The following is a 16,441-nucleotide window of genomic DNA, read 5'->3' as shown; positions in this document are numbered from 1 at the left end:
CTCACAAAGACTCTCCAGCTCTCTTCTGCCATTTCCAGGTTTGAATTGAATTATTTCCTAGCACAGCGCATAAGGGGTGTGTGTGTATGCCTGTACTGCATTCCAGTGATGAGGTATTAGATTCCAACGTGGAGTACAACAATTAATAGTCCCAGATCTGATTAAATCCAGTTTGGATAGACCATAATAGAATTACAGAATATGGACCTAATGATTTAGATACAATGTAGTGAACAATGTATTATAGCAGGACTGTTAATCCTTCAACTTCCCCAATTTGAATAATAATCCTCTCCTAAACATCAAATTTGTAGCAGAACAAGTTTGTTCTAATCCAATCTTTTGTTTTGTTTTGTTTGTTTGTTTGTTTGTTTGTTTGTTTGGTCTTCAGCCCATAATACTCTTACAACAATCCAAAGAAGGTAACTATTAATATCTCTGAATATTTAGGCAGATATAAATAAAGGGAGGCAAAGCATACTGCCAAGAAGATGGTTGAAGAGAACCTACAGCCAACAAATGGACCTTGCTCCCTTTTTGTGAAGCCTCTTGTGTTATAACTGGGTGGTGGATAATGCTTGAATTATTTCAATAAAAATATGCTAGTCTACTGATATGGGTGTTGTTAAATACCATTGAAAAAAATAAATAATGAATCACTGATTACCTAAAATTGGCCCTTTGAATGATCTAGATCACCTGTTTTTCCTTGCAGCACAAAAATATTACACTGCAGATGACTATTCTCACAGTACCATCACAGAATCGCAAATCACAGAAAACCACCAATGTGTCACAGAATTACAAAATATTAAAACATTCAGTTACTATGGATGTTTGTATGTGATGCCAATAAAAGGTTTGATGACGATGAGAAAACATTCAGAAATGGCATTTAGAATGATATATGGAAACTGTGTTAATATATGGAAGCTATTAAGACGTGTGTAAAATGTACTGATCATTGGGAGTGGGAGCTAGACTTTTCAATGCAAATGACATACAAATCTGGCCGTACCTTACAGATCTTATATAAAGATTCCTGGCCATCTCCTCCTGTATCTTTAAAATATTCATGAGCTGGGAATGTACGATGAATGTCTCGTGTAATGACACTCTCCTGGGATGAGTCCTGTGAAGAAAGGGAGAAAATAGCATATGCAAACTACACTTAAAATGAGGAAACCAAGATACTTTAACACAGAATGAAAACATATGCAGTACCTGACAGATTATAACACTACCAGCTGGCCAGAAGGCTTACCTCAATTGCAGGATGGAATCCAGAACATGTGCCCCATCTTAACATTTGCATTTAATAGGGCATCAGTAGTAGCTGCTTCATGCATCCGCAAAACAAAACGATTAGTTTTGCTGCTTTGATGATATACTTTGGAGGAAGCCATGGTGGCACTTGGCCGGGGGGGGGGGGGATTACTGACTATAATGCCATCTCTTGATATAAGCAAACATGTCCCACCATTTTCCTATTGGAAAACAGATCCCTCAGTTCAATTTGTATAAACACACCAGTTTGGGTATTTGTGTGTCTTTCATTTTTATATTTCAGGGTCTATGAAACCCACTCTCCAAACTTCCCATGAAGGGGGCACAGAAAAGGGCCTCAGATGATGATTGCAGGGTCCAGGTTAGTTCACATGGGGAGAGGTGGTCCTTGAGGTATTAGTGTCCATATCCACATAAAGATTTATAGATCAAATCAGCACTTTGAAAAGATTCTGGAAACAAATTGGTAAGCACTGCAGACGTGCCAGATTTGGAGTTATATGTACTGACTGTCCTCTGATTTTTTTAATTGCAATTTGGTATAAGTGTCCTCAGCGCCTTGCTCTCATGGAAAGATTAACACATGATATGCGGAAAGCAAGGGGCTGAACTACATCTAATCATGTTCGCACCGTATGGTTTCTGCTCATTATTTTCATAAATATTTCTCTTGGGAGCTCACAACCTCTAACTACCCAAGCTGAGTTTTAGAGGGGCATTATCATATAGCTGCTTTACTTATTGTTTATCTGATTTCAATGCTTATTACTTTTCTCCAATCATATGCAATTGTAACAATGAAACATGAGAGATCTGTAACTGTTTGATTTGCTTTTGTTAATCTTTATAGAACTGCAATTTATAAAATAAAATTCTTAATATAAATTAATAAACAAAAAACTCAGCACAATGCATCAAGCCCAGAAATGTATTGGTAGCCAGTGCAATCACTGGTGTTGTACGTTCAGACCACCCTGCTCTGGTAGTAGTCCAGTCTAGAGGTCATCAGAGCAAGGGCAACAGATGTTTGGCTGTCCCCACCCATCAGTCGAAGCTGTTGAGCACCTGTTGAGACCCCCCAGTAGAGGGCCCACTACGAATCCCTGGACCCACTGATGCTCCTTCTCTGTGTTGTTGCTGCCTGTCCACTCTTAGGAGCACAGGAACCTGCCTTAAACTGAATCCAGATCAGTACTGTCTGCACAAACTGGCATTGGATACCCAGGGTTTCAGATCGGACTCTCTCCCTGTCCTACCTTTAGATCTCAGGGATTGAACCTGGGACTAAACTATGTGAGAGAAAAAGGATAAGGAGCAGTGATCTCTGCACACCATGATTTTACCCATCATTACTAAAAAAAACCTGCACCAAAACATATTAAAAAGGAATCTGTTACAATAGATTGATTACATGTTAATAAAAAACAAAGCAAAACATTAAAATAAATATAAATTTACTATCGTGGACTTGTTGGATGCAAAGAAATTGTGGGAGAAGCCAGCTGGGGAACATGGATGCAGCCAAATCAAAATCAATACAAATGAATTCAAATCTGAGGTTCTGTCTGCACCCCCCAACAAAAATCCTGGCTATGGCCAGGCTGGGAAACCAGCAAGGGAAGAAGCCTCAGAGCCCAGGGATTGGTGATGGGTCAATGATGAGTGGTCAGAGGGAGAAGACTATGAAGAGGAGGTGTCAGAAGCTGAAGATGTAGCATAGCAGGTTGAGTCTGTGGCAGAGAGAAGCCCAGAAGCAGAAGAGAAGGGCGGCCACGAGGCAGAGACTGATTCTGGCATGTGAAGAGGCATGGGAGTCTACCTTGCCCCCGGGTCTTCCAGAACCAGGAGAGGCATGAAGACAGAGAAATTAGCTTCATGCAGGTAAAGTCTCAGATTACTTGGGGGAAACTCTGGAAAGGAGAGGAGGCAGGGACCCTGAGTCTCAGCAACTGCTTCATGGGGGCAAGACCTGCCAGAAATGAGTTGCTGTGCTCATTCGGTATAATACTCCTGTGCAGATCCTGTTTTTGCTAATAAAGAGTTAACACCAATTTGCTCTCTGTGATTTACTGCTGGCCCTCTCCTGTCATCTACATATTTTCATCCAATCATAGTTATACCACATAAAATGAATACCAACAAGTCCGCAGAAAGCTGTGCTGATTGCAGATCTTAAATACTCTACGACAGGGATGTCCAACCGGTCATCCGATAGACAGGTTGATCCCCGGGTGATAGCAGTCGATCATGGGCTCATTCCCCTCCACAGTGGAAAAAGAGCATCCACGCGTGTGCTTTCCTGACCTGGCGAGAGTCGGTCGTCGTTTGGCCGCCAGCACTGGCGCCCTGCTACTTCTGTGTTTTGGAAGCCCCTGCCAGCAGGCTGCAGCAAGTTCACTCCGGCAGGAGGCTTCGCGGATCCCCCACCATGCTGGTCTACCCATGCAATCATGTGGCAGTAGACCGTTCCTGGTGCCCATCCTCTGCTTCCCTGCAGTGGCCTGACCAGAGGGTAGCACATAATGGGAGCATTGCTGGGGACAAAGGTCCACCTAAACACCATGTCGTAGGTGATGCGAGAGCGGTGGAGTCTTTATTTTGCTATCAACTTATGGCATGCCCCTCCCCAAAAGAGCAGACGAGCTATGGCGCCCCGCTAAAAAAAGCTCAACAACTTTGTGTGTGTGTCTGCCCCCCCCCCCCCGGGAGCAGATCGCAGTCTCTTGGGAGTTGGACATCCCTGCTCTATAACACGCACCCGACCATAACACGCACGTAGTTTTTAGAGGAGAAAAATCCGTAGGCATGCCACCCGTAGACATTCCCTCTATAACACGCACAGACATTTCCCCTTACTTTTTAGGAGGAAAAAAGTGAGTGTTATGGTGCAAAAAATACGGTAAGTGCAATAGGCAACAGATGGTATAAATCCCTTAGTCAAAACTAATGAAGTTGAACTTTTGTACCATGCTAATTAACAGAATACATTCTGTTTTCCCTTCAGTTTGAAAAGTGTCACAAACCACAAAGACATTACTCAATTAGCAAAAAGAGATATAATAATATGACACACAGCGCTTGTGGCCATGATGGCTGAGATCTACCTCCACTGCCGGAAGCAGTATGCCTCTGAATGCCAGTTACTGGGAAATCACAGGTAGGGAAAGGGCTATTGCACACAAGTCCTGCCTGCAGGCACCTGGCTGGCCAATGGGAGAACAGAATGCTGGACTAGATGAGCCTTTGGTCTAGCTCAGGAGGGCCCCTCTTAACCGCCAACTTTAGCTAGCAGGACATAAGCAGTGCACCTATGCAGGCCTTGGCCCAGCAAGATGAATAGGAAGAGCCAGATTTATTTATTTGTTTGTTTGTTTGCTTGCTTGCAACCACCCCTCAGCCATGTGTTTTCCCTCTGATATCATCTGGTACCCAAATCTGATGTCATCACATCTGCTACAAGGCCCCTCTCTAGTTTGGATCACATTAGGAGCTGTGCGAATGGCACCAGAACAGTAGCACAGCGTGATGTAATGGTTAGAGTGTTGAAGTAAGACCAGGAAGACACAGATTTGAATCACCATTCTGCTGTGGGTCAGTTACTGCCTACTTTGCAGGTTGCTTTGAGGATGAAATCAGGAAGAGAACCTCACATGCTATCTCGGGCTACGTGGAAGAGAGGTGGGGCATAAATGTACAGGCATCCCAGCCCCCACTTACTTGGGGGTTACATTCCAGGCCCCCATGCACATAAGCAAAAATTATGTAAGGGGAGGAGCACCCTCTAAAAAGCCTCCCATTTTTTCCTGCTCTCCAGCACTCTCTCCCACTCATGGGGACAGCTCCCCCCCCCCCCCGATCAAGTAAAACAATAGAAATACTTAACTGACCAATTACGTCAGTTCTGCCCCCCCCTAACAAAAGTCCTGGCTATGCACATGCTCCCACTCTCTCTTCAACTAGAGTTGAAGCTCTGAGGCTGGCTGGAGACTGGAGCACTGGCGGAAAAGCAATGGTGGCAGCAGTGCTATGGCACACTCCAGCTGCTAGGCAACTGGTGTGAACAGAAACAAAATAACAACATGGTAGAGGATTTTTCACCTGCCTTGGAAGCCCATTTTTTGCTTCAAAACTTTTGAGGGTAAGAAAGAAACCTGGTACAGCACTAAAAACTGATTATACAATGTGTCAGAACTTGGAGAGCAGCTTTGCTTCTTGCATCCCACCCAAATTACATCCATGAAGGGAAAGACAGAAATCCCTAATTCTGCATTTTGAAATCATCCTGAAATCTGCATGCTGTACTGCAATTAAAAGTCAGTGTACCTAAGTTGCTCTGGTAGAAGAACATTCCTCAAGCTGAATCCTGAATAGTGCCACCACGCTAAACTTGAATGGCTCATAGAAGCAGAGCGGAGGAGCCAGAAGATGAGATGGTGGCCTCTCCCTCCGCCAGAAAAAAAGAAGAAGCTCACATATACTTTTCAATCCTCGGAAAAGCTGAGATAAGAAAACTGGAAAAGTTATTTGGGCAGCTCCATCCTTCTCATCTCCTTAGCAACTGAAAACATCTCCAATAACCATTTCAGCAGCACTTGCCTCAGGATGATTGGTATGAGATAGAAATAGCACATTCCGCCATCTGCTTTTGTATTCCAGGGCTAGCAGTGTTCACACTTCACCGGTACTAAGCCTCATCAACATCCAGCAGCCAAGAGTAAGGGGGGGGGGAGAATTCTTACAACAATAATTAACAACTGATTTTCATCAGTTAACAAATCCCTACATTGATAGAATATGAACCTTAGAAATCAGATTTAATAGCCAGCCTCAAGAAGCAAGTTGGATGACAATATTAGTAGACAATATTTTCAAAAAAAAAAAACAACTGTGGGAATGAAGAAGGGTGGCCAATAAGTGAAAGGCACTGAAAACCCTGGAATATATTATGTATATGCACAGAAATGCATTTCAAAAGGAGGTGGAGGAGGAGGAGTTGGGGGGGGAGAGAGAGCGAGCCTCAAGCTGTGGAAAGAGGAAGGCAGCCAATTCAGCTCAATTTACTACTAAAATCTTCTGCAAGTTTCGAATGCCAACCTCTTGAACACACCCAGCCAATATGATATCCTCCTTTCTCTGTTTTCCCCCCAATTTAAGAGAAAATATTATTTATGCCAGGCCACTTTTATTTCATCTATAGAATTATAGCCCCTCTTTATGGAGAGAGATCACAATTCACCAAACTACATTATTATTATTATTTTTAAAAAAATCTTCTCCGTTTGATTTGCTCTTTTGCTGTTTTAATATACGGTAGCTATAAGTAATCAATTTTAGAAGATCCCACTCCAAAATGTTTATCTAGTTTCCCTAGATAGAGGTAGCTGAAATAGATTTTATTTCATTTTCAAGAAAGAAAACTCTGTTGCCTACCATCCTCTGACTCACTATTTTTACTCACTAAATTATACTTCTTGTATTTCCTACACAGCAGCGTTAATATAATTAACATGCCACAGTACACTTGCCATTCTACAGTTTTTTATTAGTTATTTTCAAGCTGACCTATTTCTTGTCTCTAGATCATTTCCAACTGTTTAGGGTGCATACTCTTTACTGGAATGCTCTGACTATATAGTTAGAACAGCAACATAACTTACATACAAATGCTATGTATGTTCCCTAAACACAGCATCAAAAATGCAAGAAGAATATCACTTGAACTAAACCAGGCGTCAGCAAACTTTTTCAGCAGGGGGCCAGTCCACTGTCCCTCAAACCTTAAGGCGGGGACTATATTGGGGGGGGGGGTAACGAATTCCTATGCACCACAAATAACCCAGAGATGCATTTTAAATAAAAGGGCACATTCTACGCATGTAAAAACACGCCGATTCCTGGACCGTCTGCAGGCCAGATTCAGAAGGCGATTGGGCCAGATCCAGCCCCTGGGCCTTAGTTTGCCTACCCATGAACTAAGCCATCTTTATACTGTTTGCCACTGCTGGTCTGTACATTTTAAGACAGACTCATAACAATTCATTTTACAGAAGTAAAAATGAACAAAATTAAAGGTTACATTAAGTACTGTCCCTCCACTGACAGAATACATCCATCTGTGGAAAAGGATGGAAGGTAACTGTTGATGGTTCCCTCTCCCCTTCCTCCACCCCACCCCAGTTCCTTCTCCAAAAATCCAGTATTTTTAGGATTATAAAAGCCAAACTGCCCAAGTGGTAAAGCCAATGTAGTAGCAATCCATCTAAAATTTTCCAACTGAGGTTCCATATACTTCAAGGCACCTGAGCTACACTCATTAATTAGAATCACACAGAATAGTAGAGTTGGAAGAGACCCCAAGGATCATCTGGTTCAACTACCTGCAATGCAGGAATTTCAATTAAAACATCCTTGACAGGTGGCCACCCAACCTCTGCTTAAAAACCTCCAAGGAAGGAGAGTCCGCCACCTCCCGAGAGAAATAGTTCCACTGTCAAACAGCTCTTACTGTCAGAACATTCTTCCTGGTGTTTAGTCAGATTCAGATTGTCCTTTCTTATAACGCGAAGCCATTCGGTTCAGGTCCTAGCCTCCGGAGCAGGAGAAAACTCCATTAGGGAAACAAAAAGACTGAAGCAAGCTGAATTATCCTTTGGAAATAGTAATCCAGGCATAGGCAAACTCGGCCCTACAGATGTTTTGGGACTACAACTCCCATCATCCCTAGCTAACAGGACCAGTGGTCAGGGACGATGGGCGCTGCAGTCTCAAAACATCTGGAGGGCCGTGTTTGCCTATGCCTGTAGTAATCACTTCCTCTCCTCCCCACCCCAGAACAAGGCTGCAAGCTACCTTCTCCAACTTGAACTCATTATAAGGGGATGTGAGCCTCCAGTTGTTTACATGTTATTAGGAACAGGAAGCTTGCATTCTTCATCTCCCTGTGTTAATGAACAGCCTGGTCCTCTTGTGAGCAATGGTTCTGGAGATCTCCACCAACAGGGCAAGGGGGCAAAGAATGTGATCACACTGTAGGGGTGGCTGTTGCTGCTCTTTTATTGGCTGTGCTGCTAGAAATGTAAGGAGTGCATTTCAGAACCCTTGGCACTTCCCTACCACAGGCTAGCTGGCGTGATGTACCTAAGCTTCCTTGGTGGCAGAGCCCGTAAGCGATTATAGCAAGACCACAACTTGAGCACATTTAATTTGTGTGCATTCAGCTTCATGCTAATGACAAAAAATTTAAAAGGGGGTGGGAAGGGTTCTGGGGTAAATGACTTTGGCAATCCCATCAACCATCGAACCCAATGGGTTTTGATTGTACACAATTTTGGCTTTAAGCAAGATCACCAGAACAAAACCCTTGTGTAAGTTCTGGGCTTACTGTATATCTCTTTTTTTCCTACACTTTCTCCCAAAGGAGCCAAGAACCAAATCTTGTTTCTAGCACAGGGTAACTTACATATGTGCAGCAGCACAATTTACATAGGGTTTATAAGAACATAGTTCCTGTAATGGATGTGCCTATGTGTAGAGTAGTTAAAGAGCAGCACAGGGGGGAAGTATTTATCATTATTATTCACGCCTTAATTACCTTTCTCCCACGCCATCTGAGGCCTGCTATTTTTAAAGAACTACTCTCTACAGTAATGCTGTAATTATCTTCCCCCAAAATAGATTGTCCTCATCCCTGCTCACACAGCTCTGCACATTTTAAAATTACCAATATATCTCTATGGAGACCTCATTATTATATTTATCTCACATAAGTGAGCTCAAATAAACATACACATATACATAATTTTAGAGTGTATGATGCTGGAAGGACTAAGTAATCAGGATCATCAATTTATATAATAAAATGTTTTTGAAAGTCAGTAAAATGATTTGCCATATATGGAATGAACAAATAGTAGAGCAACCCCACAGATGAAGCTTGCATATAGTAATGCTCTGATGTGAGTCCATTTCCGGGCTGGAAAACAAACAGAAAATATTTGATACAAGGTGTGGCTTTCAATTCCCCTATGTCAAGACCCCCCAAGGAAGATTACTTGGTGATCTCACCATGTGGTGTTCACAGGATGGTGTTTATCCTTTTTCTGTTTTGAAATTACTTAAAATATCCACTATAGGCTCTCCCACACAAATACTTTATATTAAAAAATACCTGCTTTCTTTATCCCTTTACAGTTCAACTGCCGCCATTTATTTCCATTCAATACCTTTATTCACCTTTCCATTCCTTGTACCCAGTAGCTGGCTGTAGCCATAGGATACCCTGACCAAAAGGCTAGAGCTTAGAAATCAAACCAAAATAATTTATTGCTGTTTATTTATAACTGGTGGCCTGTTATCTAGCATTACTCGGGAATTCTAAAAAGTCACTGCAGTTTTGAAATCAGTCGTTAAAATATTCCTAGAACCTGTGCTGAAAATCTTTGCCAGCAAAGTGGTTTCCCAGATGATCCATGGTGTAGCGATATGGGGCATGGACCCAAATGCTAACAAAGCCTTAGAAACAGTGCAGAACAAATTCCTCAGGAAAGTGCTCTCGCTCCCCAATGGGACCGCAGCTGCTCTTCTTCCTGCTGAAGCTGACGTGACAACAATACAGGCTAGAATTGATTACCTGTGCCTAGATTATGTGAAAAGACTTCAATCTCTTTTGGAGGAGAGATTCCCCACTATATCTTACACAGAACGGGAACAGACCAAATGCTGGAAGGTTGGTATCTAACGCCTCTTGTCCCAATATCAACTACAAGATCTTCATGTGACCATGAAGATGGATAAGAGGCACTTAAGAGACTGTCTCTTTAGGTCCTATGCAGAAAGGGATCTAACCAAGACTGCTTCTACCAAGAGCTCACCATGGTTCCTACTTACCAAACAGAGCACGCCTGAATCAGATACCTGACAAAGCTCCCACTTGCCGTACTAAGAATAGCTTTTACAGAACTACAATTCCAATCGATGCCCTCGGCAGTGTTGGATGGACGGTACGGCAAAGTACATCACGAAGAGAGACTCTGTGTGGATAACCTTGCGTGGAGGACCTGTGCCATTATTTATTGCAGTGCCCATTATATATAGACCCAAGAGACCGATTTATAAAACCCCCGTTTACGAATGGAACACATTTGAATAGGGTGGAAAGGGTGAAATGGCTGCTGAGCAACATCAATGATTTTGTTACTTATAAAGTAGCACTCTATGCACTGGCAGCTAAGATCAGGAGGAAGGAACTAGACAAAATAGTGGTCAACTGCAAAGGGGATTCGGATATTTAATTTGGCACATCTTACCTGAGAATCTTCTGCTATTCTATTCTATTTAATGCAACAAATAATCTTAGTAGCCGTGACTGCGGTTTTATTGTATGTCTGTGCCCGATGATTTTAATGGTTATTGTTGTTTGTTTGTTTTTTGTTCTCCTTCTGAATGATGCCATGGTCTATGGCTAGTGCAATAAAGTTTAATTGGAAATTAGTTAAAATATTTCACTTCTGAAAGCTTCAGTCTGCCATCTTGATTCAGAATGGAGTCCAATTGTATCCAAACAGACAAAAACCTGCTCTTTGCTCTCAGGAACCATTTTATACAAAATTTTGTTTTGATACCTTAAGTGGTGTCCAAATGCACTGTAAACTCTCTCTCACACACTTTCCTTTATGCATAAAAATGCATAAGTACTGCCACATCAGAATCCTCAATCTGCATGAAGTCAGAGCACAACCCTCACTGTAGTGCTTCACCACAATCCTGGATTTGCATGAAGTCAGGTCGGGAGAGAGGAACAAAAGTTGTATAACATGGCATGGGAATAAGAAGAGACACTGAGAGGAAATTGGCAGTTCTAAACAAAGACACCCACAATGCACTGCATTCCTGGTACCCTATGTTGTCTTCAGCATGAAGTTCCAGATTCAAGATAGCAATTTATAAGAGATATTCTAACAACAAGCAAACACCCATACATGCCCAACACACAGCAAGTGAACTTAACTGTCTCTGACAGGCTTGTTCTTAAGATTCTATTCATCTTCACAGTAACATAAACAGCATGGAGTTTGCGCACAAAGGGGCTGGCTGCAGATAAGGAGAAAGGAGGAGGGATGGAAGTGGGAGTGGTGGACTGTAGGCAAAGAAGAGTTGAAAAAAAGGAGGAGGTGGGGAAAAGGGGGTGAAAGTGATAATGGCTGATGTGTGCAGAAGAGAAGAGAAGAGAAGAGAAGAGAAGAGAAGAGAAGAGAAGAGAAGAGAAGAGAAGGCATACAAATGGGGTGATCTGTGTGAGAGTTGGGAAAAGGAGGAGGGTGGAGGAAAAAAGGAAGGTGAAAATGCGGGTGCAAAGGGAGTTGCAAAAAAGGAAGAAGTAAGTGCAATGGGGTTGAAGAAAGCAGAGGCATTAAAAGGTTTGAAGAATAGGAAGGGATGGCGGCTTAGTGGTGCAAGGAGGAGGAAGATGCGGGAGACTCCATGGGGTGGTTGCACAAAAGGAGGGGAAAGAGGCATGGGGGGGAGGCATGGGGGGGGAGGTGAAAACAGGTGTGCAAAGCGGGGCTGCAGAGCAGAAAAGAAGTATCTTCAGAAATGGGGTGGGGGAAGGTGAAAAACAAGCTTAGTACAGTGGTACCTCTGGATGCGAACGGGATCCGTTCCAGAGCCCCGTTCGCATCCTGAAGCGAACGCAACCCGCGTCTGCGTGTGTGCGGGTCGCAATTTGCCGCTTCCACACATGCGTGTGACATCATTTTGAGCGTCTGCGCATGCGTGAGCAGCAAAACCTGGAAGTAATGCGTCCCGTTACTTCCAGGTTGCTGCGGAGCGCAACCCAAAAACACTCAACCCAAAGCTACTTCAACCCAAGGTATGACTGTAGTTGCATGGGATGTTAAAGTGAGGGGAATGGCAAGGGGTTGGTGAACGGTGGAAACAGGCACACAGGCCCTATATAACAAATTTAATTACATATAAGTGGTATAATAATAGTTGGGTTGGCAATTGCTACCAGCTGTTACTACCACGTACTTTTAAGATGATTCTACATAACATAAATGGTGATTTTGTTGCTTTAAGAAAGTTTCTATGAACTTGTTTTAGTTCCAATCCCTATAAAAATCCATAAACCAATTCCCCTTCCTAGCTTCACCACCCTTCCTAGCTTCATTCACAGGCTTGTTCAGAGGAATGTCTCCTAATGGACCAATCTTAAACTAGCCATTTTGGATGTTCTTGCCTTGAATGCTAGGTTCAACTGTTTAACTGAAACCTCAACTTACATAATCCTTCTTAGCAACTGACAGTTTAAATGGCACTTGAGCAGGCTGCCAGCAGAACTCACTTACACAATAAAACTCTCAGGCTCTAAATTGGGAGCATAAAAGGCTAGGGTTTTTTCTTCTTCACCCAGGTAACTATTTTCAAACCAAACTGTGTCATATCATAACATTCTTACTTTTAAATTTTACTGCATAAGAATCTGGGTTTCTCTATACCAGTGGGTCCCCAGATGTTGTTGGACTACAACTCCCATCATCCCTGAGCTCTGGCCTTGCTAGCTAGGAGTGATGGGAGTTGTAGTTCAACAACATCTGGGGACTCACAGGTTGAGAAAGGCTGCTCTATACCCTTCCAACTGTCCCAGCAAGTGTCAATAGAGACTGTCAGTATGATGGCTGTTACACACTGATCTAGGGCAGCGCAGCTCCCAGAATCACCATTCAGAAGCATTGTCTTAAAGCATATGATCATCAGCAATGACTCCATTTAGGGTTTTTTTATTAGTAATTTTTATTAAATTTTCAAATTTTACATTTCAAACTAAACATCTTTTATGATTCCATACATTCATTGACGTCCATCCCTCCCCTTCCAAGGTTCATTTAACTTATCCACCATTCTTGCATATTTTAATATATCTATCTAATTTAATTCTCCTATCAGTTCAAAATACAGTGGACACTCGGGTTGTGAACGTGATCCGTACGGGAGGCATGTTCACAACCTGCAGCGTTCGCAACCCGCAGCACCACATCTGCGCACACGTGGGTCGTCATTTGGTGTTTCTGCGCATGCGCGAGCGCCAAAACCCAAAAGTAACCCATTCCAGTACTTCTTGGTTCGGCGTGGTGCGCAACCCAAAAACGTGCAACCTGAAGCGTCTGTCACCCGAGGTATGACTGTACTGTTGAATTACTTTAATACAGCCAGCGTTTTTAACTGTGCATAATTATTTTCAATATACTCAACAAAAAATTTCCACTCCTCTTTGAATACCTGTTCTTCTTGCTCTCTTATTCTACTTGTTAGACCTGCTAATTCTGCATATTCTATCATCTTAAACCACCAATCCTCCTTACTAGGGACCTCTCTCGCTTTCCATTTTTGGGCTAACAAGATCCGAGCCACTGTTGTTGCGTACATGAATAAGTTCTTCTGACTCCTGGGAACTTGTGTCTGAACAATTCCTAACAGAGATGCCTCTAGGTTTTTTTTAGGAAAGTTGTTTTAAACACCTTTTTTCATCTCATTGTACAGTGGTGCCTCGCAAGACGAAATTAATTCGTTCCGCGAGTTTTTTCGTCTAGCAAATTTTTCATCTTGTGAAGCACGGTGTCGGAAAAGTTTTGGAAAAGCTTCAAAAATCACCAAAAACCTCAAAAAAGGCTACCACACCGCGTTCTATGAGTTGCTCCTCGAAGTCAAGTCGCAACTGTATTAACGGTGTTAAGAAAAAGGAAACAAACTTGCAAAAAACGCAAGACGTTTTCGTCTTGCGAAGCAAACCCATAGGGAAATTCGTCTTGCGAAGCAGCTCAAAAACCGCAAAACCCTTTTGTCTAGCGAGTTTTTCGTCTTGCGAGGCATTCATCTTGCGGGGCACCACTGTATATCATTTCCCAATAAGCAATAACTCCATTTAGTGGGTGGGTGAGACTGCTGGGCCAATGAGCCTTATCGTATGGCAGCAGCAAACTGGTGAGTAGTTCTGACAGCTGAGGAAGTGGCAGGGAGCTTACCAACTTTAGAGATGCAATAAGCTGCCTCTCCTACAGAATCCCTATGTGAGCTGATCTGTAATCTGTGGATGAAGGGTGGTATGCAAATTTAATAAATAAATACAGTAATACCTCCGTGAACGTCCGCCCCGTCGACCGTCCATTTCGGTGAACATGCGCAGCAAACCCAGAAGTACCGGAACAGGTTACTTCTGGGTTTGCCACTTGCGCAGAAGCGCTAAATCGTGCTTCACGCAGAACAGCACTTTTGTGTCAACATCCCTTTTCCGGAGCATCTGGGGCTCCGGAACAGATCCCGGACTCAAAACAGGGTACCACTGTAATAAATATATATTTTTGCCACAAACTGTGGCGAGAGCCACTATCTCAAAAGCATGGTAGTTGAATTAATCAATACTCATGAAGTCTATATGCAACCTTCAAGTTCAAAGCAGAATCCCTCTGAGTAACAGGCGCTGGGGAGCAGCAGCATGAAATGGCTGTAACCTTCTTGCCCTGTAACTATTGGACACTGTCAGAAATGTGATGATGGGCTAGATCCAACAAAGCTATTCTATTCACTCCTATCCGATTCCCATCAAATTAATTTCACTATACTTATACATATATGGAATTGTCTACCATGGATCCCTAGTTTGTTGCTGAAACGTCTGGCACATGTACTAGGATATACAGTTCATGCAGGGCACTGACCAAAACTGACTGGCTTTTTCATGTAAACAGAGAACATGGCTTAACATACAGGTTGTTGTTTTTATTTTGATTGTGTATTTTGTGGTTTTATATTTTGATTTTATTCTGTGAAGCACCCTGAAACCTGTGGGTATGGGGCGGTATATAAATTTAATAAATAAATACCATACCTTAAAATGGTAACAGGGAGCAAGCTGACTTTCATCGACACCTGACCATCTTTGATTATTTCTTAACTGAGGAACCCGCGAAAGGCATCCAAAGAACACTCGGGTTTTGTGTCATGCAGTCTGAAACCCACCGACCTTTAGGGCAAACATTTTTTCCTTGGAACTTGAACATCTCCCAGATCATTCAAGACTATCCAGAGAAGTGCTGTTAGTTGTCCACCATGTTACAGAGGCTCACTGGCCTCAACTAGAAGTTGGGCATTTAGTGTACCAGTCCCATGCTGTGGAACACTCTTGCAACAGAGATCTGGCAGATACCCCCACTTTTGACTTTTGAAGACTTTTCTATGCTGACAGGCCTATGATTGCTTCATATTATTTTTAAATATTTTATGTACAGAGTCCTAATGTATTGTGAGAGAGTAATATATGACGCAGGTGGCGCTGTGGTCTAAACCACAGAGCCTAGGGCTTGCTGATCAGAAGGTCAGCGGTTCGAATCCCTGCGACGGGGTGAGCTCCCGTTGCTCGGTCCCAGCGCCTGCCCACCTAACAGTTAAAAAGCATGTCAAAGTGCAAGTAAATAAATAGGTACCGCTCCGGCGAGAAGGTAAACGGTATTTCCGTGCGCTGCTCTAGTTCACCAGAAGCGGCTTAGTCATGCTGGCCACATGACCCGGAAGCTGTCTGCGGACAAACGCCAGCTCCTCGGCCAGTAAAGCATGATGAGCGCCGCAACCCCAGAGTCATCCGCAATTGGACCTAATGGTCAGGGGTCCCTTTACCTTTACTATATGAATACTTTATTAAATAAATAAAATATTAAAGACACATGTAGTAGAATTCTTCCAAACACAGGTTATGAGAAGCCACAAATGCAGATGGCAGCGACATTAAGGTAAGAGTGCGCCAACCTACTTTGTGAGGTAGTGAAAACCTGTCAGTGATATCCTGGCAAGAAGCTGGCAGCAGAAGAAATGAGTATAGCTTGCTCTTTTTTCGTATGGAGAAAATGTATACACTTTCCACAAAAGTTTAGTATATTAAAAACATTACCTTTTCTTATCCGCCTGACCAGCCCTTTGTGCACATTCACTCAGTTTACAAAAGTTGAGAGAGATTTTTTAAATATCAGTGATTTACTATGTCACTTAAACGTGACATGTATTGGAAAAGATAACACAACATTAATAGGATTAACTTCAACATTTCACTTATTTGAAAAATAGAATTACTTTGCCAGTGCTATAATCACCTTTAATTGAAATG

At 42.7% G+C, this 16,441-nt stretch overlaps 2 protein-coding genes across 4 annotated transcripts in view; both read right to left on the bottom strand.

Annotated features, from left to right (window-relative positions):
* DARS2 (aspartyl-tRNA synthetase 2, mitochondrial) overlaps positions 1–16,441 on the bottom strand; it is a 1,012,941-nt gene that overhangs the window by 771,739 nt on the left and 224,761 nt on the right. The gene's annotated exons all lie outside the window — the stretch shown is intronic.
* The window catches only part of RABGAP1L (RAB GTPase activating protein 1 like), a 151,877-nt gene that overhangs the window by 86,111 nt on the left and 49,325 nt on the right, over positions 1–16,441 (bottom strand). For all 3 annotated transcript variants that reach the window (XM_083507093.1, XM_083507094.1, XM_083507095.1), the window contains exon 15: positions 1,019–1,132. In XM_083507093.1, the coding sequence (XP_083363219.1) occupies positions 1,019–1,132 (114 nt within the window). The remainder of the gene's footprint in view (positions 1–1,018; positions 1,133–16,441) is intronic.

Source organism: Podarcis liolepis (genome assembly GCF_965112155.1).
Source record: "Podarcis liolepis genome assembly, chromosome: 6".
NCBI classification, from domain to species: Eukaryota; Metazoa; Chordata; class Lepidosauria; order Squamata; family Lacertidae; genus Podarcis; species Podarcis liolepis.
This window is presented reverse-complemented; position numbering and strand designations above follow the sequence as displayed.